The 27,209-nt window shown below is 34.1% G+C and overlaps 1 protein-coding gene and 1 long non-coding RNA gene across 6 annotated transcripts in view; one reads left to right on the top strand and one right to left on the bottom strand.

Moving 5' to 3' along the window:
* Positions 1-27,209, bottom strand: part of VPS13B (vacuolar protein sorting 13 homolog B) — a 798,280-nt gene that overhangs the window by 316,301 nt on the left and 454,770 nt on the right. For 4 of the 5 annotated variants that reach the window (XM_042972776.1, XM_007073303.3, XM_042972777.1 and 1 more), the window contains exon 30: positions 20,949-21,060. In XM_042972776.1, the coding sequence (XP_042828710.1) occupies positions 20,949-21,060 (112 nt within the window). Of the gene's footprint in view, positions 1-6,750; positions 6,795-20,948; positions 21,061-27,209 lie in introns of all 5 variants that reach the window. The other variant, XM_042972779.1, reaches the window with a different exon arrangement.
* On the top strand, positions 1,607-21,090 carry LOC122234871. The gene is made up of 3 exons (XR_006212831.1): positions 1,607-2,577; positions 10,845-10,972; positions 20,907-21,090. It is a non-coding gene; the product is annotated as an uncharacterized LOC122234871 (long non-coding RNA).

Below are 27,209 nucleotides of genomic sequence, written 5' to 3'. Positions count from 1 at the left end.
CTACCTATATCTTAACATGTTGGGAAAAATGAAAAAGTGTACAGAAAATAATTGTACCTTTTTTATAAAGCCAATTGAATACTGTCCACAAATTACTGATAAAAGGTCTTAGTTATTAAAATATTTTTAATAAAAAATTTTCAAAATATTTTTTACTTAGTACACTATTATGCTTACAACATAATCATGATTATTTTGATCCTAAATATTAACACCATAAGCCATAATCTGAAACTGATTTAAACTATGGTGAAAATAACTTTAATTTACAATATTAGTGAAATCTTTTCTTACAAGATGAAAAAATGCAAATGCTACAATATACTAAGTATGTAAAATATTCAGTGTTTTATATTTTAAATGTACCATATATTTCTTTACCTAGAGAAAATGATGTTTAAAAAATCAATTAATATATTTTAAGCCCAATTATAAAGATGACTAAACTATGTTCCATGAAAGTAAAGATTGTGAAAATTTTTATTACACTTTTTAGATGCTATGTATGTATCCTTATATCCACCTAACAGCTGGTAAATAGTAAGTACTCACAAATATTTTTAAAGAAATTAATAAATGGCATAATAAAACTGATAATTTAAGGAAAAAGGACAACTTATTATTTCAATATTTTAGAAAGAGCTTGTTTGGAAGCTAGTACATGCCTGTAGTCTCAATTAAATTAATGTATTAAAGATATATCCAGCACCAGCACTGAAAGAGAAACAAAAGACAAAAACTAAAAATACCCAGGTACTTGTACAAGGGGAAAAGATCAAACTGGTTCCTTAAACAAATAAACAAAGCAATCCTACACACACACACACACACACACACACACACACACACACACCCACCCACCAGAATAAAGCATATATTTCCTGAGCACCACCACTATTGAGTGCTGAATAACTAATGGGCAACCTAACGATTTCATACTAAAAGTATAAAAAAGATCCCAAAAGCAAATATAAATGTCATAGAAAAGATAAATATGAAAGAATAAAGAACATATTTTCATATATTTTACATTAAGGAGGCAGAAAAAAAAAAAACCCTAAAAATTTAAAACATTATCTGAAGACTTAAAGAATGGATATAAAGCTACCATTTTTTCCTACTTTTTAAGACTGCAGTTAGAGAATTCAAATTAGTCTAAAAAATCTAGAAAATATCCACCAGTAAAAACCAGGAAAATAACTTCCCATAGACCAATGATCACAGGTAACTACCTTTGACAATCTGGTGTATAACAATCCAGGGTATTTTCTTCTTCTTTTTTTAAATTTTTATTTATTTTTGAGAGACACACACACACACCCCGCGTGAGCGGGAGGTTGGGGGGAACTGGGCAGAGAGGGAGAGACAGAATTGGAAGCAGGCTCCAAGCTCTGAGCTGTCTGCAAAAAGCCTGACTAGGGGATTGAACTCACAAACCATGAGATCATGACCTGGGCAGAAGTCAGATGCTTAACCAACTGAGCCACCCAGGTGCCCCAGGGTATTTTCCATTAATATGTAAACATGTATGTAGATAAGCTCTTACTCTATATGCAATTTTAAAAATGCTTTTGTTCACTTACCAAATACCTAAAGCATATTTCATGTTAATAAACAGGCACACATATCGTTTTTTGTGATGATGGTCACTTAGAATTTCACTGCATGTATACACCGTTATTATATTAACCTGTCCTCTACAGCTGAGCATTTAGATGTTTATCAAATTCTGCCATATATATAATCAGTCACTGTTGCTCATTTATGTTTGAAACGCAGCCCAAAGCTATAGTGGTTTAGCACTTCACTGCTCTAGGTGATCTTAGAAGAGTAAAGAGCATGTGTAATTGTCAATTTTGTTTCATTAAAAATGTATAACAGTGCTGATGGCGATTTTGTCAATACTTATTCTTACTGCCTCTAAACCTTACATACCCAGGAAAACTACACTCTGAGGCTAGTTTCCTTCTTGAAATTTATATGCCTGTAGGAGACTGTGAGAAGAAAATGGTGATTTAAAAACCAGGTACATAAGGTAAAGTGAGGAAACATAAAGGGCTGTCTATGGTGATGTTACTATTGGCAGTCCCTAGCACTAAATCATCTCTTTCATGGCAATCAGTCCTTAGGAGGATTATCCAATTATGAAAAATAAATACCTTAATGAAAATGAGAGGTGGCAGTTTAAAAGAAAACAGTACCCTTAATTATAATAATGCTCCTAGGTATGGTTAATGACCCTATACATTAAGGAACATAGAACTTTAATGACCTGGACCACACCAGGGTCACAATTGGTAGCGGAACACTGATCAACATATAAAAGCCACCAAACACATGAAAGAAATTACAGTACATCACACATCAAACATTTTGGCCTGGCGCTTCCTTCCTCTAATCCTACTGGCAGGAAACGCTCTACATATCCTTTGAGGTGACCAGACACATTTAAAAGTAGTCCCTGGTTAAAAAAGCTCTTTGGCTACTGCAGTTTTCTCCAAAGAGGAGAGCGCCTTCTGCTCAGCACTGCTCCCTTCACTTCCACTTGAAGCACCTCAAAGGAGCTCCGCTGATGAGGTACTGTAACCACATCATGTCATTTCCTCTTCGCCTGGTTAAAATGTATAGAAAATAAATATAAAAAATGTTTTCACATTTTTATGAGGTAGTATCAGGCAAATTCACTCGCAAATATTATAGATTTAACTATTTTGTTTTGAAATATGTAAAGTAAGGTGAACATTATGTAAGCAAACACGTTTTGCCCTAAATCATCTTCTAAGTTACCTTCTTATCAGAAAGTATTTATGGCACTATGAATAAATTTTAAGATTCTCTTTTTAATATTCCCATACTTAGCCTGGAACCTGAACAAATGATCCTGGCACACTATGCAAAGTGAAGGCTGCTAAATTTCTGAGGATGAACATTTTCCAATAAATTCAGTTGGAAAAAAAATAGAGATACAGATGGAAAGATAACTTTCCCTGAGAGTCATCTGTTCTGCTATTAACTAGGATTAAAAAAATCAAAACATATTTGATTTTACTGTGTTATTCTATGGTGTAAATATGTTTATAGTATATTTTGACATTTTTTTAACCAGGATGACAGGATATTAAGAAATTATCATATATTTCATTAACATCTACTCTGTCACCAAACTGAACCAATGACATTGCAATTCTTTAATTCTATGCATGTATTTTTTCCCTAGTTTTTGCATTATTCTTCAAGTTTTGTGGTACTATACCTCAGTTTTATCAGGTGTTCTTTAAAATCACCTGGAAATACTGAGGTTGTGTTTCACTGAACATCAGCTTCGTGACTTCTATTCAGAACTTAAGTGACTGGTAATGTGTCCAATGCCACAGACATGCTGTCCATAGTGTGTTTGATAAGCTGACATGGGACAGGGATTCTTTTCACTGTTGTGTCAGTTTATCAAACCCATACCTGGACGACAGTCAATTCAGTTAGAGGACAACGGAGTCCTGGAATAAAAAGCGGCATTTCCTTTTAAGAAGCTATATACTCTGATGTACAAAAGTCCTATGTATGTATGTATGTATGTATACGACAACGTGCACTAAATAACTGTAGCAATAAATAAAATTCATAGAAATTGGTTCAAAAGCTCACATTATAACCACAGTTATTGAAGTGTATCTTAGGAATATGTCTAATGAATAGAGTTGTCTATTAATAAAAATTTTTCATCTTCTTACATCGAGTTTATGTTTTTCTTACATTCTTTAAAGATTCACATGGAAAATCTGATATTAAGGTATGACCAAGTGAAGTTAAAAGTTGTATTTTAATTCCGATCAAAATCATTTATTTTTGAATTGTGTGATTTGACACTGGCTCACAAACTATGTTGATTTACACATGATAAGCTATGTGGAGAAAAAATGTTTTCACAACTTATGTCAAAAAAGAATATATGATTATGGAGGTCAGAATAATGGTTATCTTTGGAGTGGAGGGCACGGGGTGGGATGGAAATGAGGAAAAGTTTCTGGAGTGGTGGGTGGTGGTACCTTGGCCGTATCTACGTAAAAGTTCATCAAGCTTATACAAATAATTAATACACTTCCCTAAATTTAAGTTATAACTCAAGATAAAGATATGAAAAAAAGAACTAGAAAAAAAAACTAGCTATGTGCTAATTTTTATCTATTTTGGAATCTAATTTGTAATTTTTTCTACCTTTGTCAATGTGGATTAATTTTTAGGTATCTAGTTTTTGCTCAAAGCTCAATGTTAAAAATGATGGGCAAGAAAAGTATTTCAGATTGAGACAATATCTGTCTTCAGCACAGAGGACACAAGGTCTCCAAATAAAGAATAAGTATTTCTAGTAGACAAAATAGGTACAATTGGACTGTTTAAGGACAGTGACCTCAGTCAATATACGCTAATATAAGAAATAAAGATAAGTGTACATAGAAGCTGTTGTTTAAATTGGTACTTTAGAAAATAAAAACTTACTTGATCTCATGCAAAAAAACAAGTATTTTTTGGGTAATAGAATCTTATTTGTGGTTAGCAAGTCTTCTCATACAATGTGTAGAGGTAACTTATTATTAACCATACATATTAAATGAATGCATAGATGCCTTCTAACTTGATTTGTATTAGCTTCTACATTTATATAGAGAAGATAAAAAGGGCTTAGTAGACACTCCTAGTCAACACAGAGTAAAAGGGGTCTTCCTCAAGTTATAATTACAAAGCGAACACTACAGCTCGCTTTTACAAGTTTCTTAAACTCAAAGCTGGTTGAAGATTTTAATTTTTTTAAGTAAGCTCAAGGCCCAACATGGGGCTTGAACTTACAGCCCTGAAATCTTCCGAATGAGGCAGCCAGCCACCACCAGATTTTTAAAACTCCGTTTATCTGTTTATCTTCTAAGCTCTATATCTACTCTTTAATTCATTCAGGGTGATGAACAGGGTACATTATATGAATAACTGTAAGAATAAACATGAGGGTTACTTTTTAGTTAAAATATTCAATCTTTGTTATTAATTGAGAAAAAATGTAATTCTTCCTGTACACCAGACACTTAGAGAATAGCAATTTTTACTGTTCTTTAAAGAATGGTCTTATGAGACAGTGGTTCTGTTAAATAGTCTTCCTAAGTATCTTAAAGGTAAACTATGCACTCTCTTGCTCATCTCTAAGCCCAGAAGTGTTCAGATAATAATTTCACATGATAATGTTAGTGCCTCAATGAAAATATACAATCAGAAATGCATATATTATATATCCAGCATACTTTATATAACCAAAATGTATCTGAAAGAAATACAAGATAGATTTTCCAAGTTTATAATATAAAACTGTCATGAAATGAAACTAAACATATTCTATTATTCTGTAACTTCTTTCCAACATGAATTTCTAGTGTAAAACATCTAAACATATCAATAAAAAGGGTTAAATACATGCAATATAACATTCCAAAATCTATGACAGTAAAACTTAGAGTCATTTCAACACTGTTATTGAGGTAGCTTTTGGCAACAAATAGAAATACATTCATGGAAACCTACATCCTGCTACAGGAAGCCACAAAAGACGCAGTAACATTGGTGAGGGCCAAATGTAAATCCGAAGCCTTCACACTAGATCAGCTGAAGAACACGACAGGGACTAAAAGTCTGCCAATAGTATTTATGAACAAAGCTTTTAGACAAGTTATTCTAAATACCTACTATCCCAATCTCTCTGATTTGCTAAGAGAGCGTTATCTGAAACCAAGAGTAAGCATTATAGGATTAGGGACATAACGTCACCAGATATGAAACATATCTTGCCCCAAACCAAAACAATGGTTATTTTGAGAACATTCATATAGAAAGAAAATTAGAAAGAAATTAAAGGTTGGGAGGGGAAGGGCATAGTTTATGGAGATTTGTAAAATTTGATCTTTACAGTATATCTGGAAAATACAGCTCAGAGTTAGAGTAGAAGGTCAGCTAGGTTTTAAGTGAAATTGTAAAAGGACATAGAAGAGAAATACCAACCCTTGAATTGCATATTCATTAGGAATAAAGAAAGGCTATCATTAGTATTTCCAGAAAAAGAATAATCTCTTGTTTGTAAATAAAGACAATTTTTCAAAGCATACATGCACAGTTTTTAATCATATTAATCTCATCTATGAATTTCTATTGGTCATATTGTTTCAATTAACAATTGTTTGGGCCTATGTATATTGTTGAAATGTACATATAGAACAAGATTAACAAAATTAAGTTAGTCTCAACCATGAATTTCAATGGTTACATCAATTTAATGTTATTTCGTATCGGGAACATTAACCCTATGAAAAGCCAGAATCACCATTATAAGGTTAAAAATGACAAAAAGATACTGTCAAGGTTTTAATGTAGGTGAAATGTTCTGTTGCATGCAAATGCCTGTCTCTTGGATTGCATCAAGGTCTATTTATTTAAAACCTTAAATGAGATACTTGAGTCCTGATTTTTAGTAAACTGTAATTTAAAAAATAACTCATGTGATTGTATATCAAAGTCAAAAAAAAATTAAGACTTTTTTTTATAGTAGTTTAAAAAAAATTCGGCTTTAACAAGATTTCAGTAAAGCTTCCATTTAGAAAATGGGTATTTTATGTCAACACTTATGCTGCCAAAATTATCGCCATAAAATGAATTTTTGTAACGAAAGCTACATTTTCTTATCAATTATAAAAGAACAAAGCATGTTTTCACACTTACTGTGGTGGGTGGTTAGCACATCAGTGAGAAGCGGACAGCAACCACTATTGCACAAGTCGTCCATAAAAAAAAGCAAAAAATGGAACAAGTGTTGGAGGAGTACTACTAATGGAAATCTTCTAAGAGAAGATTTCTAAGATAAGCTGAAAATGAATCAGCTCCTCTAATGTTTGTAATTCCTTAAAAGTAAAATTCCATAAATGAAACTGCCACAGATTGAGTACACCTGTCAGAAGCCTCATTTATAAAAGATGTCTTTAAAAAGTTAGTCAAAATTACCATGGAGTTTTCATATAATGCTTGTAGACAATTTTTAAGAGAATGAAATTCTCTATGGAGAAAAACTGAAACCCAATACTACATTCAATCAATTAAGTACTGAATGTACCAAAAAAGGATTAGCAAATGCCTGTAAAGAAGAAATGGCTGAAAAATTCAACAACTGGCAAAGTTTCTAAAAAGCTATGGGATAAATTAGTCACAGATAAAATCCCAGAAGGGACTTCAGAAGACCCACAAATATTTGTGGCTCCTACCAAGAGCTATAGGCAGAACTTTACAAACGTCGAATTATAAGAAGAATATAGTTCTCTCAAGTAAATGATGAAGATTAAGAAACTTTGTAATTAAGAGTACAAAAGAGGGATGCCTGGGTGGCTCAGTCGATTAAGCATCTGACTTCAGCTCGGGTCATGAGGTTACAGTCTGTGGGTTCGAGCTCCATGTTGGGCTCTGTGCTGACAGCTCAGAGCCTGGAGCCTGCTTCAGATTTCTGTGTCTCCCTCTCTCTCTGTCCCTCCCCCGCTTGTGCCGTCTCTCAAAAGTAAATAAACATTAAAAAAAAAAAAAGTAAAAAAGAAAAAATGTTTTGAGTATTTTAAAATTCTTTAATAAAATATTTTAGAAAAATGTATGAAGTAAATTTGATTGTTATAATCACTAGGTTAAGTCTTTTAGGGTAGATATTAAAATTTTTGTAAATTTTTAAACCATATGATACAGCAATGACATTGGAAGTCTGTGTATAATCTTAAATGACTTCCAAATCTATATGTCTAATTCTATAAGCCCCATTTTCATACATGTAGCTTAAACACAGTATTTCTCAATTGCACAGGATGTGAGAGAAAAAAGCCCAAGGTACTAAAACTCCATATGCTTATTTAACTTTGATATAACTTTTGCATATGAAAAATATGTGAACAAACAGTACACAGTTGTTTTAACACAAGAAAATCAATACCTTCTTCTACACAATTTAAGAGAAAAGTTGTGATATGTAAGAATACTCTGGGAAGAAGAAATACAACAAAGAAAAAAGAGTTTCAACTTTTCCTTCTCTTTCATAATTTTGAGACAGAATTAAAGAAATAATTATACTGAGGTAAACATTTATCATTATGTTTTATAATCACTTAAAATATCTTATGAAATAAAAATCACAGACATATACTGAGTTTATTAATCAGCAAATTCTTTCAAAATAGATTTTATGTTCAAGTACATCCAAGGACCAAAGAACTCAAACACTAGGATTATAAGAGTTTTCATCATAAATTATGGCTCTAATAGCTGTAATATTAAGCCATCGTAGCTTGTAATATTTTAGGAAACGTAAGGAAAATGCACTAAAACTTCTGCCTATTAGTTTGTTTCAATTTACTCACTGTTTTTAATTTTTATTTATATTTTTAATGTTTGATTTTGAGAGACAGAGAGAGAGAGAGAGCGCGAGTGAGCAGGGGAGGGGCAGAGAGAGAGGGAGACACAGAAACTAAAGCAGGCTCCAGGCTGTGAGCTGTCAGCACAGAGCCCGACGCAGGGCTCGAACCCACGAATCGTGAGATCGTGACCTAAGCTGAAGTCAGACGCTCAACCGACTGAGCCACCGAGGGCCCCTCCATTTACTCACTGTTAACAAGAATATTGTTAGAAAAAAAACTAATATCTAAACACTTATAAAATTTAATGAAATATGAATGCAAAACTTCAAAAAAAATTAAGTTCAACCTTAGCTATACACTGGTTAACTGTAAATTAAACTAAAACCAGCATCTTTTTTTTTTTAAAGATCTACTTTTATTTTCTTTTAATTTTTATTTAAATCCAGGTTAGTTAACATGTAGTGCAATGATGGCTTCAGGAGTAGAGTTTAGTGATTCATCACTTACATATAACACCCAGTGCTCATCCCAACAAGTGCCCTCCCCTTAATGCCCATCACCCATTTAACCCATCCACCCACCCCATACACCCCTCCAGCAACCCTCAGTTTGTTCTCTGTGTTTAAGAGTCTCTAATGGCTCACAAATCAAAAAATTAAAGCCAGCATCTTATAAGAAACTCAGTAACAGGCAGCAAAATGTAGTGGTAAAGAGCATGGACTATGGAAACAGGTTCTGTCACTTATTTTATGCGTGACCCAGGAGAAATCACTTAATGTCTGTAGAATCAGTTTCTATGTCTAAAGTACAGACAATCATAATACTTGACTCTTATTACTTAAAGGTTATAGTGAAGTAAGCATTGCGTTGAAACATCAAGTAGAATCCTTGACACGAGGGAAGCACTCACTAGATGTTAGCTATTACTGCCGCTGCTGCTGCTGTTATATTGCAGAAAGGTACCTCAGGCACTGGTATTGAAGGCCAAAGAAAGAAGACATTCTAAGTAAAATAATTATGAATTTTTTTTGTTTTTTGTTTTTTTAAAGAGAAGGATTTAAGCGAGACATTAAAAAGAAAGATGTGATTCTTAGGAATTTGTTTATGTTAATGATGTTTAACACCAAAGAAAAAGATTTTTCAAGAATTCATAACCTCTCCAATGTAAAGTTTTTATAATAAAAACTCCTTGAAAGGCTAATCTGGAAGAAGAGTATATTTCAAGAAAATTGAAAATGCATACATAAAGAAGGGCCACAGCAAAGAACCTACTAAGCATTACTGGGGTAAACAAAATATATTCAATAATTTGAACAAGACTCTTATGTAAGAAAATGCCAGCAAGATTTGAAATAGAGATTGAGGTCAGCTCACAGAAGAGGATGCATGTTGGGTTAAAAGAAATTTTGTCATGTTAAAACTTGAGCATTATTAAAGATGTTGAGCAGAGTTTCAAAGTGGGACATTAAAGCCCAAATGCCTACAATATTTTAATTCATACCGTAGTGACTACTGTGAGCCACTTGGGTCTTTTCAGTTCACATGGTAACAAAGAGCAGCTGTAATTATTTCAGTTTCCTATTGGTACTGATATATTTGTTCTTCAAAAACCACCCAGTAGCTATCTCACTGACAGAAACAACTCAATTTTCCTTTTACAGTTTCCCAGGTACAGTGATGTCTTGAAGTCTGGAAGTCTTTGTCACAATACGTTCTACAGAAGTTTTCACAGTGTTTTTTAATAATGGAGAACATTTTGTTGGCTAGACACAAAAAGTAGTCTTTAAATAGATTCTTGATCTGTATCTAAAATGGTTCAAAAACAGGCAAGCATTTCTGAGTATGAGGACACTGAAGGGTGCCTACAACATACTGAGCTGAAACAAACCCAAGTTGCAGAACACTATTTAGACCCCATTTTTTAAGACAGGTAGAGCTGGCTTGTCACTCTCTTACAGACACACAGAAGTGGTCTAAAAAAGTGTCAACCTGTTAACAATGGCCACAAAGTAAGGAAATAGCCAGCAATCAGAATAAGCAGTGGGATTCTATTTTCTATAGCATATATTATTTAACTTAAACAATGAACACTACACTTTTATTTTAAAAACCTTAATATAGGCTTATTAAAAGAGTAAAATAAAGGTAGATTTACTATTAAAAAGGTATCATTTCAACAATTTATTTTAAAAAATTCTATTTTAACTTTTCATATTTTAATTTGATAACAAGACTACTAAATAATGATAAACTGAATTGTAAACAATTTTTTAAAGGATTTTTATGAAAGGATTTATATTTTATAAAAGGATTTATAAAAGGATTTTTAAAAACAGATCACTAAAACATACTGAAAAAATGATGCATTTACTTAAATAGACTCATGAATAACTAATGTCAATGTTTCTATTCTCTTCCACTTTTAAAAAGAAAAATCATTGAATGGAAATGAAGAATACTTTTTCCCTGTTCCTTCCTGTGAAACCTGTCTGGATGGAACTTCCGGAATCATTCCTTCCTCGTATCATAATTTTCAGAAGATGTACAGACTTAATGCCGTAAGGACACGAAAAAGTTTAGGGTGCAAGTTCGTAACTTCTGATTTTGCTTATTTCATTAATCCAGGCTCTGTGGGAGGTGTTTTAGATAAAGTGTGAATTATTATGCTATTGAATCTATCAGAGCTTTACAATGTAATTTCATTGACTTGAATAATATGTTTGGGGTCTTGAGTTCAATGAAGGGAGGTACCATTAAGTCCTACTCAAAAGTACATTTCTAGCATTGGTGTTACATACACTGTAGGCACTCAGTAGATATCTGCTGAATAAGTGAAATAATATTTTAAAAATAAGTGAATTAAAGTAATAAATGAGTTAATGCATGTATACATACATGCAATGTGATAGCATGAATGTCTCAAAAAATCCCTACTGTTCTAATGACTGATGTAGAGCTATTTATTCTATTTCTCTTATTTAAAAAAATAGTTAAAAATAATTTAAAACAATAAAAATTAAGTTAAAATACTTGTAAGACTGTATTCAGGTTTATAGTCAATGAAATTTTTAGGTAAGTCCTAGGAAGTAGAGATAATATAAATCCAATGTAATTTTCCTATAGTGAGTATACTATAGAATGGCATAAGGTCCTGACTGATACTTACATCCATTTTTTTTTTAGTAGAAACAAACATAAACTCTCCAGTTACTGAGCTGCAGATGATATACCAGCATTTGAAGAACATAGTTTCCAAAAATATATATAAATCATTTACATAAAAAATGTAACTAAATTTATTAAATCATTAATGTGCTTAAGTTACAAACACATTTAAACAGTTTACTTCATAATGCTTATTTTAATTTCCTTAAATCAACCTATGAAGGAACACTTTTCAGCATAGGTCATTTTTTTTTTTAAATCTGCCTTTTAACCTTTTATCCCTAAATGTTTCTCTGTTGCTCTTTAGCCAGAGACAAGAACCTGAATCATCTCTGAGGGAATGAGATTGTGTAAGATAGAGGGAAATCTATCAGGCCAAACTGTGTTTCAGAACTTCAGTGTAAGTCAGGGAAAAAAACAGTTGAACACATCATAGGAGAATCTCAGAAAGAGGTGAAAGGAAACTGGGAGATCACCTTATGCAGGAATTAGTAGTTGGAAACTAGAAAGATCAGTAGACTAAAAGGAGGAAGTAGGTAAAAACAGCAGAGGGTCAAGAGAGGAATTCATGAAAACATATAGCTGGGCATGAACACTGGATAAATAACATGTTATATATGCTCTGTTGTTTTCTAGTGGATCAGATCTTTTGAGACTAATGAGGTGCAAATTCATGTAAGTTGTCAGTAATTTAATACATGTTTTATTATTTCACATTTTCTGAATCATAGACCCCAAAAGTAACAACCAGTATCAACTGCAAATCTGTAAAAACTCTGAACTTAAAAAAAGACTCCATTGAGGACGGTCTTGCTAGGGAACAGGAAAATGTGGGGATGAAAGATACTTACTTGCTGTCACAGTGTTTGAATGTTTGGCATTAAAAATTATCAGCATTTATTAAAATATATTTTTTAAACCTTGTTTGTTCAAAAGATTTGGAAACCACCTAATCTGCTACACAAGGTGTGGCCCTTGAAGCAGCACATCAATATCACCCAGCATCAGTGTTCTACGCAACCATGTGGGAGCTTGGTGGAAATAGGGAATTTCAGGCCCCATTCCAGACCTCCCAAGTCAAAGCTGCATTTGAACAGATCCCCAGGTGATTTATAGATACATTCAGTTTAAGAAGCACTGGTCTAGGGGCGCCTGAGTGGCTTAGTCAGTTAAATGGTTAAGCATCCAACTTTGCCTCAGGTCATGATCTCACAGCTCATGGGTTCAAGCCCCACTTCGGGTTCTGTGCTGACAGCTCAGAGCCTGCAGACTGCTTTAGATTCTGTGTCTCCCATTCCCTCTGCCCCTCCCCTGCTTATGCTCTCTCTCTCTCTCAAAAATGAATAAACATTAAAAAAAATTTTTTAAAAAGCTGCACTGGTCTAATTCAACATATAACCAACCCCTTCTTACCCTTCTACATGGTTGATCAGCCTCTGCTATATCAGCAAGGGGGAGCTCAGTACCTCCTAAGATTGTCAACACAACATTTCAAAAAAATGTAAATTCCTGTTCTCCACCTGCCAAACCCCAAACTAAATCCTCCCACGGTTTTCCTTCCCTCAGTTAATTTCATCTTTCCAGTTGCTTAGGCCATACAACTGAATTATCCTTATCTCCGTTGTCTCAAATTCCATGTGCAATCCATCTGCAACTTCTCCTGGCTCTACCACTAAAATATGTCCAGAATCTGACCACTTCTCATCACCTCCACAGCCACTACCATCAGCCAAACCACCATCATCTCCTGCCAAGATTAGTGCAACAGTCACAGACCCTTGCCCTTCCCTGCCTGCAGTCTATTCTTCACGTGTTGGCCTGAATTATCTGCTTAAATATAAATTGGATCCTGCCACTCCTCCAGCTCAAACTCTCTGAAGGCTTCTCATCTGATGAAGAAATCAACCCCTCAAAAATCAGAAAACTTTCATATCACATATTCGGTTAATTCAAATGACAGAAATAATCCTTAACATGACTCCTTCAGAGATCAATGTCAAACGCTCATTTGTTCTTCTGAACTGTGACTCCTTTGTATTAAAGGCAGATTTCACCTGTTTTCAAATGTATATTTTTAGTCCTTGCTGGTGATCCCTTCATGTCCTTTGGCAAGTAGATATCTGGTAAACAACAAAATCATTATTTCAAAATTCTTCATGTGTTGATTATTTTCCTCCACAACCATCTCCCACTCAAAATGGTAGCCAAACGCCTAACAATGGCCTCTAAGTTTCCTCCATACTGTCTCTCACCACACTGATTCAGGCATATACTGCTTCAGCTGACACTGGCTTCATTTGTACACTCCTGTTCCAGGATCCTTACGCTTTCTCAGTGAGCCATTCCTTCTCTTATTAGGCCATGATGTCCATCTCTAACTCCCCATTTTCTGTCTTCTTCTCTGCTTCCACAACAAGTATTATAGAATATTTTAAATTTGTGACTGTCTCCCCATTAAATATAAGTTCCATAAGAGCAAGGCTTTTTTCTTTGTCTTGACACTCATCCAATACCTAGAAAGGTGCCTAATGTGCAGTAGGCTCACAAAAAAACATTTGTTAAATAATGAATAAAGAACAAATAGCCCCATTGTTATTACTTTTATAACTGAAAGGTCTTCATTCCATTGAGCTGCAAGTTGTCATTGTACTATTCACTAATTTAATGATCTTAGGTCTGTTCTTAGCTTCAGAAGGAATAAAACTATTCCCTGTGACACATGACAGGTCAAGTATTTAAAGAATGGTCCTATGTCCCCTAGTTTTCTCATCTTCAGATTTAAGATCTTCAGTTATTTTGGTCTTACTATTGTTCCTTCAAAGGTTTTTTTTTTTTTATTGGTTGCATTTAGGATTTTTTTGAATTTTCACATACATATTTTTAATAATGAAAATACCTTTTAATTTTTTTATTTTTATTTTTTTAATATTTATTGTATTTTTGAGACAGAGAGAGTCAGCGCGTGAGCGGGGGAGGGGCAGAGAGAAAGACACACAGAATCTGAAGCAGTCTCCAGGCTCTGAGCTGCCAGCACAGAGCCAGATGTGGGGCTCAAACTCATCAACCGCGAGATCATGACCTGAGCCAAAGTCGGACACTCTACCGACTGAGCCACCCAGGCACCCTGAAAATACCCAACTTTTTAAAGGTAAAGGCATCTCCTTTCTCCCAGGTACAGACACATTTTAGACCTGGGAACCTGTGCTGGGGGAGACAGATGTTGCATTCTCTCTCTCCTTGCTCAGCATTCTCCCTCAGCCCATCAGGGAGGAGTCTCTTTATTTTTGATTTTCAGTAAATTGACCATATTGTCCCTAGATGTAGTTTTCTTTGCATATATTTTGCTTTTATTGAGGATAGGGTACTAGGTTTCTTGGGTCTGCTGGTTAATGAGTATTGTTAATTTTAGAAAACTCTCAAGGGTTATCCTTTTAGTTATGCCTTTTGTTGTTCTTTCTCCTACTTACACATACATTAAACCATTTGGCAGTGACCCACATGTTTTTCAGTGTTCACTTTTTCCTCCTCTCTGTGCTTCAGTTTGGATAATTTCTATTTAGCTATGTCTAAATTCACTAAATCCTATCTTCTGCTTTGCCCATTTGCTGTTATAGCTATCCAATGACTCCTTAATTACAGACAGTGTATTTTTCAGTTTTAGAATTTTAAATAGACCTCATTTCTATGAACTCTTTATCTTTTCAACATTTTTAAAATACTATTAACAATTATTTAAAACTCCTGTCTACTTATTCCAACATCTCAATCATCTGTAGGTCTTCTACGAGCTAAATTTTCTCCTGATAATGGATCTAATTTCCTTGCTTCTTTGATATTTTATAATTTTTGATTATATATTGGACATCATATATAAAAAGACTAAAACAAGTTAAGTTATTTCTCCTAGAGAAGGCACACATTTTCCTGCCAGGCAGAATGGGTAAGCAGGGGATAATTTTGATTCAATCATTAACTGAACTAAGTTGGGGTTGGTTTACAGCTTTAAACTTAATTTGCCTCTGGTTTCAAAGGTCCCAAGGGCAAGACTTGTCCTGTGTTTGTTGTAGGCCTCTCCTAGTAGACTTGTACTATATATATATGAAATATAATGCAAGACACAAATGTGAACCACCTCTGTAACTTAAAATTTGCTAATAGTTACACTGAAAAAAGGTTTAAAAATACAGTGGGAAAGAGTTGTAATAATGTATTTAACTCAACACATCCAAGTATTGCTATCATTATATAAAATCAACATAAAGATTAAGGAGATATTTTATTAATTATTCAAAATATTGTGTGTATTTTATACTTCTAGAACATCTCAATTTGGACTAGCCACATTCTTTTTTTAAAATATCTTATCTTACCTGATCTTAGAGAGTGCCAGCAGAGGAAAGGGGCAGAGGAGGGGGGTTAGGGGAGGGAAGGGAGAAGGAGTGCGAAGGAGGGAGAGGGAGGGAGAAGGAAGGAGAAGGAGGAGGCTGGGGGGAGGGAGGGGGAGAGAAGGAGAAGAGGGGGAGACAGGGAGAGGAGAAGAGGGGAAGAGAGGGAGAGGGAGAGGGGGGGAGGGAGGGAGGGAGGGAGGGAGGGAGGGAGAGAGAGAGAGAGAGAGAGAATGAATGAATCCCAAGAAGGCTTCACCCTCAGCACAGAGCCTGACGTGGGGTTCGATCCCATGACCCCAGGATCGTGACCTGAGCCAAAACCAAGAGTCCATCGTTCAACCTGCTAAGTGACCCAGGTGCCCCTAGACTAGCCACATTCCAAAAGCAGAAGAGCCATAGTAGTTAGTGACTACTGTATTGAAGAGTACACTTCCAACATGGCTTTATCTTTTAAAGAATGTGAAACTTTGTGATATTCAATTTCTTCTTACCAGCTCCCTCTCCCCACCCAACACTCAAAAAAACAAAAACAAAAACAAAAAAAACAAAAAACAAAAACCACTATGGATGACTGTGTGTTTCAGGTTCCTCCAGATTCCAATGTGTCACTCTAGCTCATGACCAATAAATGTCCCTTGATTTATTCCTTTCCACAAAATATCCCTGCTTATAGCAGATAAGGCAAATAATTCCAAAGGTGAAAAGTGCATCCAGTCTCCATACACCTAGAACAGGTATTTCTCTTTCTGGAATTTAATTCCTCTGGACCAATTTGTGACATCAATCTTTGATTTAAAACAATTGGCTCTATTGAGATACAATTTACATCCAATAAAATTGATCCTTTTGAGGTGTATAATTTAGTTTTTTGTATATTCTCATTGCACTCACTATACCTCACTCACTGTACAAGTACTCACTGGACAAATTATGGTACATCACCACTATCTAATTCTAGAACACTATTATCACCCCAAAAAGAAATTCTATACCCATTAGCAGTCATTCTTCTCTTCTGTCTTAGCAACCACTCTTCTACTGTCTCAATGGATGTGTCTGTTCTGGTCATTCCATTTAAATAGAATCATATAATATGTGGCTTTTTTGTCTGGTTTCTTTTACTTTGCGTGTTTCCAAGGTTGATCTATGTTAAAACATAGACTTTAGTCCTCTCTATGGCAGAATATTATTCTATTACATGAGTATTCCACATATGTTTAGCCATTTGTCAACTGAAAAACCTTTGGGTATTTTCCACTTCTAGCTATTATGAGTAGTGCTGCTACGACCACTGTGGGTATGCGTTTGTGTGACACAGTTTTCAATCACCTTGGAGACATACCTAGGAGTAGAATTGCTGCATCATATGATGACTCTATGTTTAACCTTATGAGGTGTTTCTCACAGTAGCAGCACCATTTTACATTCCCACCAGAAATGCATGAGGGTTCCAATTTCTCCACATCAGTTGTCTTTTTTATTATAGCCATCCTACTGGGTATAGTTTTGACCTGCATGTCTCTAATGACTAATTGGGTTGAAAATCTTAACACGTGCTTATTGGCCATGTTTATATCTTCTTTGCATATTTATCTATGCAAATCCTTTGCCCATTTTTTAATTGGGTTGTTCTTCTATTATTGGCTGTTAAGAGTTCTTTATATATTCTGGATACAAGTCTCTTATCAGATACATGATTTGTAAATATTTTCTCATATTCTATAGACTGTCACTTTCTTGACAGAGTTCTCTGTAGCACAAAAATTTACAATTTTGATAAAACTGAACTTACCTATTTTTTTTCTTTTGTCCCCTCCTCAGCTTTTGGTGTCATTTTAAAGAAGCCATTACCTAATCCAAGGGCACAAAGACTTATTCCTTTCCTTCCTCCTATAAATTCCAGAATTTTACTTCTTATATTTATATCTCTTATATTTACATCATAATTTTTATGTATGGTATAAGGTAAATGTCCAAATTCATGTAAATATTCAGTAGTCCGAATACTATTTGTTGAAAAGACTGTTCTTTACCACTGAATTATCTTGGGTTATCAAAAACCAATGGATAGTAAATGTGATGGTTTGTTGGTGGAATCTCAATTCCATTCATTTATATGTATCTATCCTCATGCCAGTACTCCATTGTCTTGATTACTACTGTTTTATCCTAAGTTTTGAAATCAGGATGTGTCCACCTTCCAACTTCTTCTTTTCCAGTATTGCTTGGGCCTATTGAATTTCCATATGAATTTTAGAACCAGTTCTGTCAATCTCTGCCAATAAATGAGCTGAAATTTTGATGTGTGGATTATGATGAATGCAAATTATTTGGGGGAGTACTGCCATCTAACATTAATTAAGTCTTCTGATCTATGCACATGGGATATTATTTCATGTATTTAGATCTTCTTAAGATTCTTTGTACATAGGATATGATTCCATGTATTTTAGATCTTTAATTTCTTTCACCCATGTTTTGTAATTTTCAAAGGGTTAAGTTTTGCACATCTTTTGGTAAATTTATTCATAAGTATTTAATTCTTTCTGATGCGATTATAAATGTAATTATTTTCTTAATTTCACCTTTAGGTAGTGCATAGCTTAGTGTTACTATGAGCTGACTTTTATAATTTGATTTTGTATCCTGCAACCTTGCTGAACTTGCTTGCCCAAAAGTTTTCCAGTGGATTCCTTAAGATTTGGTATATACAAGATCATGTCATCTACAAAAAGACAGTTCTACTTCCTCCTTACAATCTGGGTGTCTTTTATTTCATTTTCTTGCCTAACTGCCCTAGCTAGAACCTCTAGTATAAGGCTATATAGAAGGGGCAAGAGCAGATATCCTTGTCTTGTTCCTGATCTTAGGGAGAAAGCATACAGTTTTTCACCATCAAATATGTTAGTTATGGATTTTTATAGATGCCACTGATCTGGTTGAGGAAGTTAGAAAAGTCAAGAGAGAAATAAACACTAAGAGCAGATTAAAAGAAAGAGGAAGTAAAAATATGCAGTGGGAGAGTGCAATGACTAAATGATATGATCAAGGAGAGGGACTAAATGATAAAAATACAAATCTAAAAACAGTTCTGAAAGGAATTCATAAAAAATGATTCTGAAATTCTCTGCCTTTAGTTAAGTGTATGCTTTTGGCAAATCATGCAAAAATTCTGTGCACCTTGGTTTGTCAATTATAAAAAAACTGGGGCATTTATTCTATAAAGTACCTTTTTTGTACTTTGTGTGTACTTAGTACATATTTTTATATATTTTGCATGTTTCAGGATATGAGGCACTGAAGATCTAAAAGAGATACTATGTTATTTACATTTAATTTACTTTTTGGCTTTATATTTCCATATTCTACAAAATAATTCAGGTAGCGAAACAGGGAAGGAAACGAGATAGGGAAAGAAGGTAGAAAGTAAAGAAAAAGAAATATAGAAAAGGAAAAGATAAAGAATAAAGATACAGAAAGGGAAGGAAAAAATAAGTATGAAGAAAATATGGAAAGTAAATACGGACAGCGACTGAGAAAAAATAGTTCAAGGACAATGAGAAGAAAGCAATGACAAACAGGCCTAAGGGAGCCATATCTTCACAAATGACTTCTAAGGAGCCAGAATGTGGAGAGGGCAGAGGAGGAAAGGAGTTCACTTTATTGATGGTGATAAGATCTTTTAATAGAAAACATATTTCTTTCACCATAAGTAAGACCCTCTTTGAGGGCCGCTTACTTCTGAAATGAAAAATAAAAGATAAATACACCTGAAAACCTTTTTAAATGTTAGAAGATTAAATTATTTTCGCCCAGAAAAAATTCTACTGTAATCCTTCCCCTAGATACTGAGAGAGTAAACAGTTATGAGTTGTGATCTTGTGTCTATCATCATCACTTAACCAGAGACAGCTATTGTTTTGGATCCTCAGTTTCCTTATCTATAAAATAAGGCAGCTGGATTAGAAAATTCCAAAGGCCTCCTTCAGTTCTCACATTCTGAGATTCTACGTAAGCTAGCAAAATAAGAACTTATTTAAGGGATGCATACTATAAGCTACCAACAAAAGTAATACAAGAAAGAGAACATGATATGTAATTCAAAAGAAAAAAATATCAAATAACGGAAAAATTTGAGAAAATCAAATCCCTAGGTCTGCTTAAAGTAAAAATTGCTATCAACCTCTAGGTGGTAAGTGCATTACAAAGATCAGAATCTTTCCTAACGGTAACATTTATTGGAGAACAGTAGGAATTTATTTTTAAAAGAATGACACCACCTCATCTGAGAAGCAGACCAGCAGGATGAATAAGACACTTGTTCATCTGTACTTCTGTGATTTTTCTCACTTGGTATTATTTGCAACTGCACTTTTATGTCTGGCAGCAGTGCCAGTATGAATGATGTATTATTTTTATCATGTTGATTACACATGTTCACCAGTTTAGTTGTCCATATATGCTTGGTGTGGTTTGCAAATACTCAGTGACAAAATCCAGAGCATGGCATTTTCACAGAAAGTGTTTACTGTGAAATTTCTCCTTAGAAGTTTGCTTTTCTTTACAGCTTTGATCCACATGACATCCACAGACCTACGTTTCAAATAATGGCTTATAGTGAAATTAAGAAAATGACTGCAGTAGGATGTGGTAGTTCTGGAGCGAACCTCAGTTTCTTATGTGATTAGAGATTTGGTCAAATTTAAAGTCTGCTAAAATTTTCCAAACTGCGCTTCTTCAGTTTTATGGGGCCTTGGTACTTACATTCTGTTATTCATCAACACTTCACAGAAATACTTGATTTGTCTGAATGAATTTAAAAACCCACAACTGAAGAAAATCAGAAAAACCTGGTTTTAAATATCAAAAGATCCCAAATGAAAAGTATTTCTACAGGCCACACTAAGCAAGTTTTATTGATCAGTGTACTTCTTTGCAGGATGAAATTGCTGCAAGATCGAAGATAAGAAAATAAACTTACTGGTAAATATCTTTCCTGAGGACAGTTCTGCCAAGGGGATTGTCAGCTTGGGGAGCCATAGCAACAGAGCCAATCTTCAAAACCATCGTGTCTTCTTTTGCTGCCTGATTAACTGTAATAAAAGAAATGGATTCATGAGGTATTCAGTGGGTCTGTGTGTACTTTATGCATATGGAGAAATCTAAGTAACGGGTAGAGACACATGAAGATAAAACCAATAAATGAGGGCAAGGAAAAAATTATGTGAGAAATAAAAATATTTGAGGCTTTTGAGAACTACTTCCTTTATATCCCATTAAGTAATTTTCCGTTGTGCACAATTAAAATGATAGTTAAAAAACCCAACAACTCCATCCCAACATTAAAACATACAATGTTAACTACGTATGAGTCGTGTTAAAGTAGTATGTTTCTCAAATTTCATAATCTTATGCTACTACGTCTTTCTCCCAAGTGACTGTCAGCCCTGGGTTTTTGACACTGCCATTGCACTGTACGCATAGATTATTGTCAACAAAGATATTAAAGGTCACTACAAGGTCAGTGACAGATTCTCAAACCATTTAAATTTACATGACAAATAATAATTAAATACAATACACACACACATATGTACACACATGGTCACAGCACTTCAAGTTGTAACATGTCAGAAATTCCAAAAGAAATATAATGGCTGCAACGGCAAAGAAAAAAAAAAAAACCAGGTAATTGTTTAATATACAAGGACATTTCAACGTGTTATTCTAGGCACTTTTTAATTTAAGTAATTTCTACTGTGAACTTGCTTGAGAAATAATTTCATACCTACGTAAAACTTCCACCTCCTAATGGAATCTAACACTAAGGTAAGTAATCTCAGAAAACAATAAAAAAATGAAAAACAATATACATATATATATATACATATATATATATTTAAATTCTGATCCTTTGTATTGAATAAAGCAACAGCATTTTGCCATGTTCTTATAAAGTTTAACAATTTTTCTGTAAATCACTGGCTAATTCAATGTCTTTTCTAAGGACCATTTGAAATGGATAAGGGTTCTTCATGGCCCCATTAACTTATATTAATATAAATTTATATTCTACTCCCTCTTGTCCAACAGATGATGCCATTGTAGTAGCTGTTCAAAAATTGTTTAAAATTGCTAACAATATACAACTTTGTGGCTTTTGAAGAAAACAGATACTCAAACTCATCGTTTCTCCCAAGAAACTATCATCTGCCACAAATGGAACAGAACAGGACTGGCTGCAAGACCTCAAGAATATCCTGAACAGAACACGCCTACAAAGGCATACAATCCATATTTCCCAAACTGTGGTGCCCAAAGAATGCAAAAGCTAAGAGATTATTTCCAGCTGCTTCAGCAGTACACTCAGTATGGTCTGACTTAGATTAGACTAAAAAAGAAAGTCAGAATTAAGAAAATCAGAAAAAGTTACAAGAAAGATACTCAGGAAAAGAAGGAACCAGGATAAGATGTACATAAAGGGAATGGCAAAACAGCTGGGAGGTGGTGGTCACAAGGACAGAAAAAGGGGGAGAAAGAGATGAGCTATCATAATAAATATTAGCATGTGGATGGTGCAATAAAGACAGTACTTTTAAATGTCCACAGCAAAAAAGATCAAATAGAAAACGGCTTCTCATGCAGCTGTACTCTTTTCAAATGACTAGAGGTCTGGTTTGATTATAGGTCCTCATACTATGAACATTGTTTACATTTCACAGATCTTGCATTTTATGCCAAGCTTATCAAATAGTTCCATGTGGGGAAAACCTCTGATTAAGCAGCAGGCATCAATTAAATCAATAAATAGTAAGTCTAGAGAATAGACCATACCACAAAAGTGCAATTAGTATACTTGCTAACTGTTCTTCCAGGCTACAGATACTACTCACCATATGAAAGTCTGAAATGTAATAGAAACACTGCAGTAAATGAGGTACATATGGAAGAAAAATGACGTACTTGGTGTTACATACAAAGCCAGATCCAAGAACAGAATTCTGTTTCTGTTAGAGCCAAAAGTGTTCTCACTAGATTATACTGACTATAAAGTTTTAATAATAAAGAAAAGCACTGAATGCAGATCATTCACAAACTAAATAAAAATAATCAATTTTATTATAGAAAGTATTTAGCTTATCAAAATGTACCTTTGAGATAGAAGAAAAAATAATAAAATATGTATTTATATAAGAAAGTGCTTTGATTCAGTTCTTTAGTTACTTTATAATTAGAAAAAAGTAAGCTTCCCCTTTTTTGGTTTATTTCACCTGCATTTAATAGTTGGACCATATGAGGAAATGTTCCCTCTAGATGCATTTTCAACATGAAAATGAATGCCTTCCTTCTTTGCTTAAACTGTATTTTTAAAAATTTAGGCTCATGCGGAACTACTTACTCTAGAAGACTCATATTAGATCCAAAAAACAGTCCTCTATTCTGAAATAAATAGCTTAAACTGGAAGTCAAACACCTGTAGATTCAGGATCTTGATAATGATTGCACATAATGCAAACAATATTCAAGTTGAAAACCAGACTTTCAGTATCATTTGTTTAAATAAAATATTAGAATGTTAAGTATATTTTTCTTATTATTAACTGATTTTACACATGAACTATTAAAAACTTTTACAGTTAATGTAATGTGAAATGTAAGTCTGAAAGATTTTATCTTTTCTTGGTGCAAGAAGAGTGTGTATTGAAAATGAAAACGTTACGAACAACTTTGAAATTATGAGCTTAAGTGACCAGAACCTGAAGTTTAAATAAAGAGCAGAATTTTCATGCAACTGTTGGATAACATAAGACTGTTATTTATAAATAACTTTTCATAAATCCAGCAAGAAATAAGTGTTTCAGAGACTTCTTCCTTTAGGATTCTCAATATAAACTCAACAGAATAAAACATCTCAAGTCCCAAGAGTATTTGAACTTGCCTCTGTGCAATGTTACACTTTTATAAAGCCCTAACTGTAGTGACAACCCTACACAAAGCTATCATGGGTGAATTAATCATTTGAATTAAGAGCAGCAATGATGAAAGACAAAGTGTCAAAAAAAATGTAGAATGTGCCAAAAGTTTTGAATATTTGGCATGCAATATAACTACAGAAAGGCTATCTATCTATCTATCTATCTAATCTACCTACCTACCTACCTACCTACCTACCTACCTACCTACCTACCTACCTACCTACCTACAAGATACATCTATCTACATAAATTACAGACAGGCACATTCTAGAAAGTCATTACTTCTCAGAGATAGTTTATAGATAGAAGTACAGCTGACCCTTAAACAACAAGGGTTTGAACTCTGCAGGTCTGCTTATATGTAGATTTTTAAAAATAAACCTATTAGAAAAATTTTGGAGATTAGAGACAATTTAAAACAACTCTGATGAACTGTGTAACCCAGAAATACTGAAAAAGTTTAGAAAAAGTTAGGTACTATTGTAAGAATACTGCATAGAATACATATGACATATAAAAATATGTGTTAACTGACTGTGCTATTGGTAAGGCTTCCTATCAACAGTAGGCAATTAGTAGTTAAGTTCTGGAGGAGTCCAAAGTTATACGTGGATTTTCAACGGGGGCGAGGGGGCTTGGTGCCCCTAACCTCCGCATTGTTCAAGGGTCAACTATATAGGTATAAGATATATACATGTAGATATAAATACAGATATACACATAGACATAGACACACACAGAGGCAGAGGGAGAGAAGAAAAGAGAAGAGATATATGCAATACAACGTAGTCCAGACAAAAGACTTAATACACAAAGAGTTCTTACTAATTGATAAGGAAAAGATGAGCAACTACCTAGAAAAAGAATGCAATTTTAATTAATGAGACTGACAAAAACCCAAAACTCTGTTAGAAACAGAGTAAAGAAATAGTAAACTGGTGCAGCTATTTAGACAGGCAATTTGACATCCCTTAACATCTTAAAGGTACATGCCCTTTGATCTAGCAATCTTTTTTGCTAGAAATTTATTTATATACATACTCACCCAAGTCATGAAAAATGCCACTAAAAAGGTGTTTACTGCAAAAAGTGTTTGTATAAAGGATTTAAATTAACCACAAGTTCACAGAGAAACAGACTATATTTTCCAAAATGGCTGTAACAAAATGCACTCTTTTTTCCATATGCTCTTATTCAAGGTTACCTGCTTAGGAAGTACTTAGGCATGTGAATTTTGAAACTCTATCTTAAAAATCCTACAATAACCACCACTTAAAAAAGAAAGAACTTTAAAAATAAGAAAGCAAAAGGCTAGAAATATTTTTGCAATTCCAATCAATTGAGGATTTTCCTAGTTAAAGCAGCTGAATAGTAAATTTATTTTTTTTAATTTTTTAATGTTTCTTATTTTTGAGAGAGAGACAGACAGAGCATGAGCAAGTGAAAGGACAGAGAGAGAGTGAGACACAGAATGCAAAGCAGGCTCCAGGCTCCGAGCTGACAGTACAGAGCAGAATGCAGGCTCAAACCCACAAACCATGAGATCATGACCTGAGTCAAAGTCCGACGCTTAACAGATTGGGCCACTTAGGCGCCCCACTGAAAGGTAAATTTAATACAACACCAACAAAATTGTGTGATATGTAGTATTAATGATTATAATACAGTAAACCAAAAAACAAACAAAACAAACACACAAAAGAACTAAAGCTGTTTTCTCTCCCTTTTCCCAAATAGCCAGATTTTTATTCCTTCTGACATGTACACAAATCAGTGAAGCACAGAACCTGTTTCAATAAACCATGGCTGCGAATGATAGGAAAATAAAGCTAGAGTGAACTACTGAACTTCTAACCTCTGTCTCGTTGAAGAGGTGCTTAGTGGACAGGTGCTCCCATCCTTACTAAGAGTGAGCCCTCTTATATTCTGAACTACGCCTGCACATGAGTGTTGTTCAGAAAATACCACAAATCCTGCCTTAGTCAAAAAGGTGTCCAAGCAGACTGGAGGTTCCTCAAAAACAAAGAATTCTCAACACAGAATTACCATATGATCCAGCAATTCCATTCCTAGGTACATATCCCAAAGAAGTGAAAATGGGCTCAACAGACACTTGTATGCCAGTGTTCACAGCACCACTACTCACAACAGCCAACACAAAGGTGGCAACAACACAAGTGTCTAATAGATGAAAGTTAACAAAATGTGGCACATCCATACAATGAAGTATTATCTAGCCACAAAGAGGAAGCTCTGATACCTGCTACAATTCGGATGGACCTTAAAAACATCATGCTAGGTGAAATAAGCCAAATATTTATGATTCTGCTTACATGAAACATGTACAGAATAAGCAAATTCATAGAGAAAGAAAGTAATGAGTACAGAGTTTGTGATGATGAAAACATCTGGAAACAGATAGTGGTCATGGTTGTAAAACCTGGGCAATGTAATTCATGCTGTTAATGTACACTTGAAAATAATTACAAATGGAAAAAATCTTGTTATGTGTATTTTACCACAATAAAAAAATTGAAAAAAAAAGACTTCTGACTCAATGACTGAGATAATTTATACTTTATAGATAAAGTCTATCTTAAGAAGAAACATTTAACACCATAAATAAGGTTCACCTAAGGGCCATGACACTGATGTGGGTGGTGAAAAGAAGTTGTCATGTAAGTTTCTCTCACATGTATGTATATTTACAAAATTTTATTCAAAGGAGTACTAGAATGAATGTCTAACTGAAAGAATAAGTCACTATGAAAATGTCCCTCCTATTAACAAGTACCAAAGACATCCCAAATCATTCAGTACATCAAACAGGTAAAATATTTTATGATGAATAAGCAAATGTTGGATGCAGATCAAATGTGCACATAGAGGAAAGCTATGTCTGATTCTGGAAGATTTATCAGTATAAAATACTATTGAACACCTATTTAAAAAGTCTAAGCTAGGCTGGCTCATCCTGAAAAAGCAACATATTGCTACTGCTCTACATTCTAGGCCCAATTTCAAAACTTAAATGGGAGATGAAGCATATACATTTGGTTTCTTTTCTTTTTATTTGTATTTGTGATCAATATTGATGTTTTAGGATGTGAAATTTAAGGTGGGAAACCTTAAAATAGCATTAGGGATATTAGAGGAAGAAGGATTCAATCTAGGATTAGTTAGCAGGCAATTACTATTTAGAGGCCAATTACATCACATAATTTGAGGACGATTTGTAATTCCTGAACACTTCTGTAGCAGTAAAA

This window comes from Panthera tigris, chromosome F2 (assembly GCF_018350195.1).
Source record: "Panthera tigris isolate Pti1 chromosome F2, P.tigris_Pti1_mat1.1, whole genome shotgun sequence".
NCBI lineage: Eukaryota > Metazoa > Chordata > Mammalia > Carnivora > Felidae > Panthera > Panthera tigris.
Note: the sequence above shows the minus strand (reverse complement) of the source record. Positions and strands in the feature narration are given on the sequence as shown.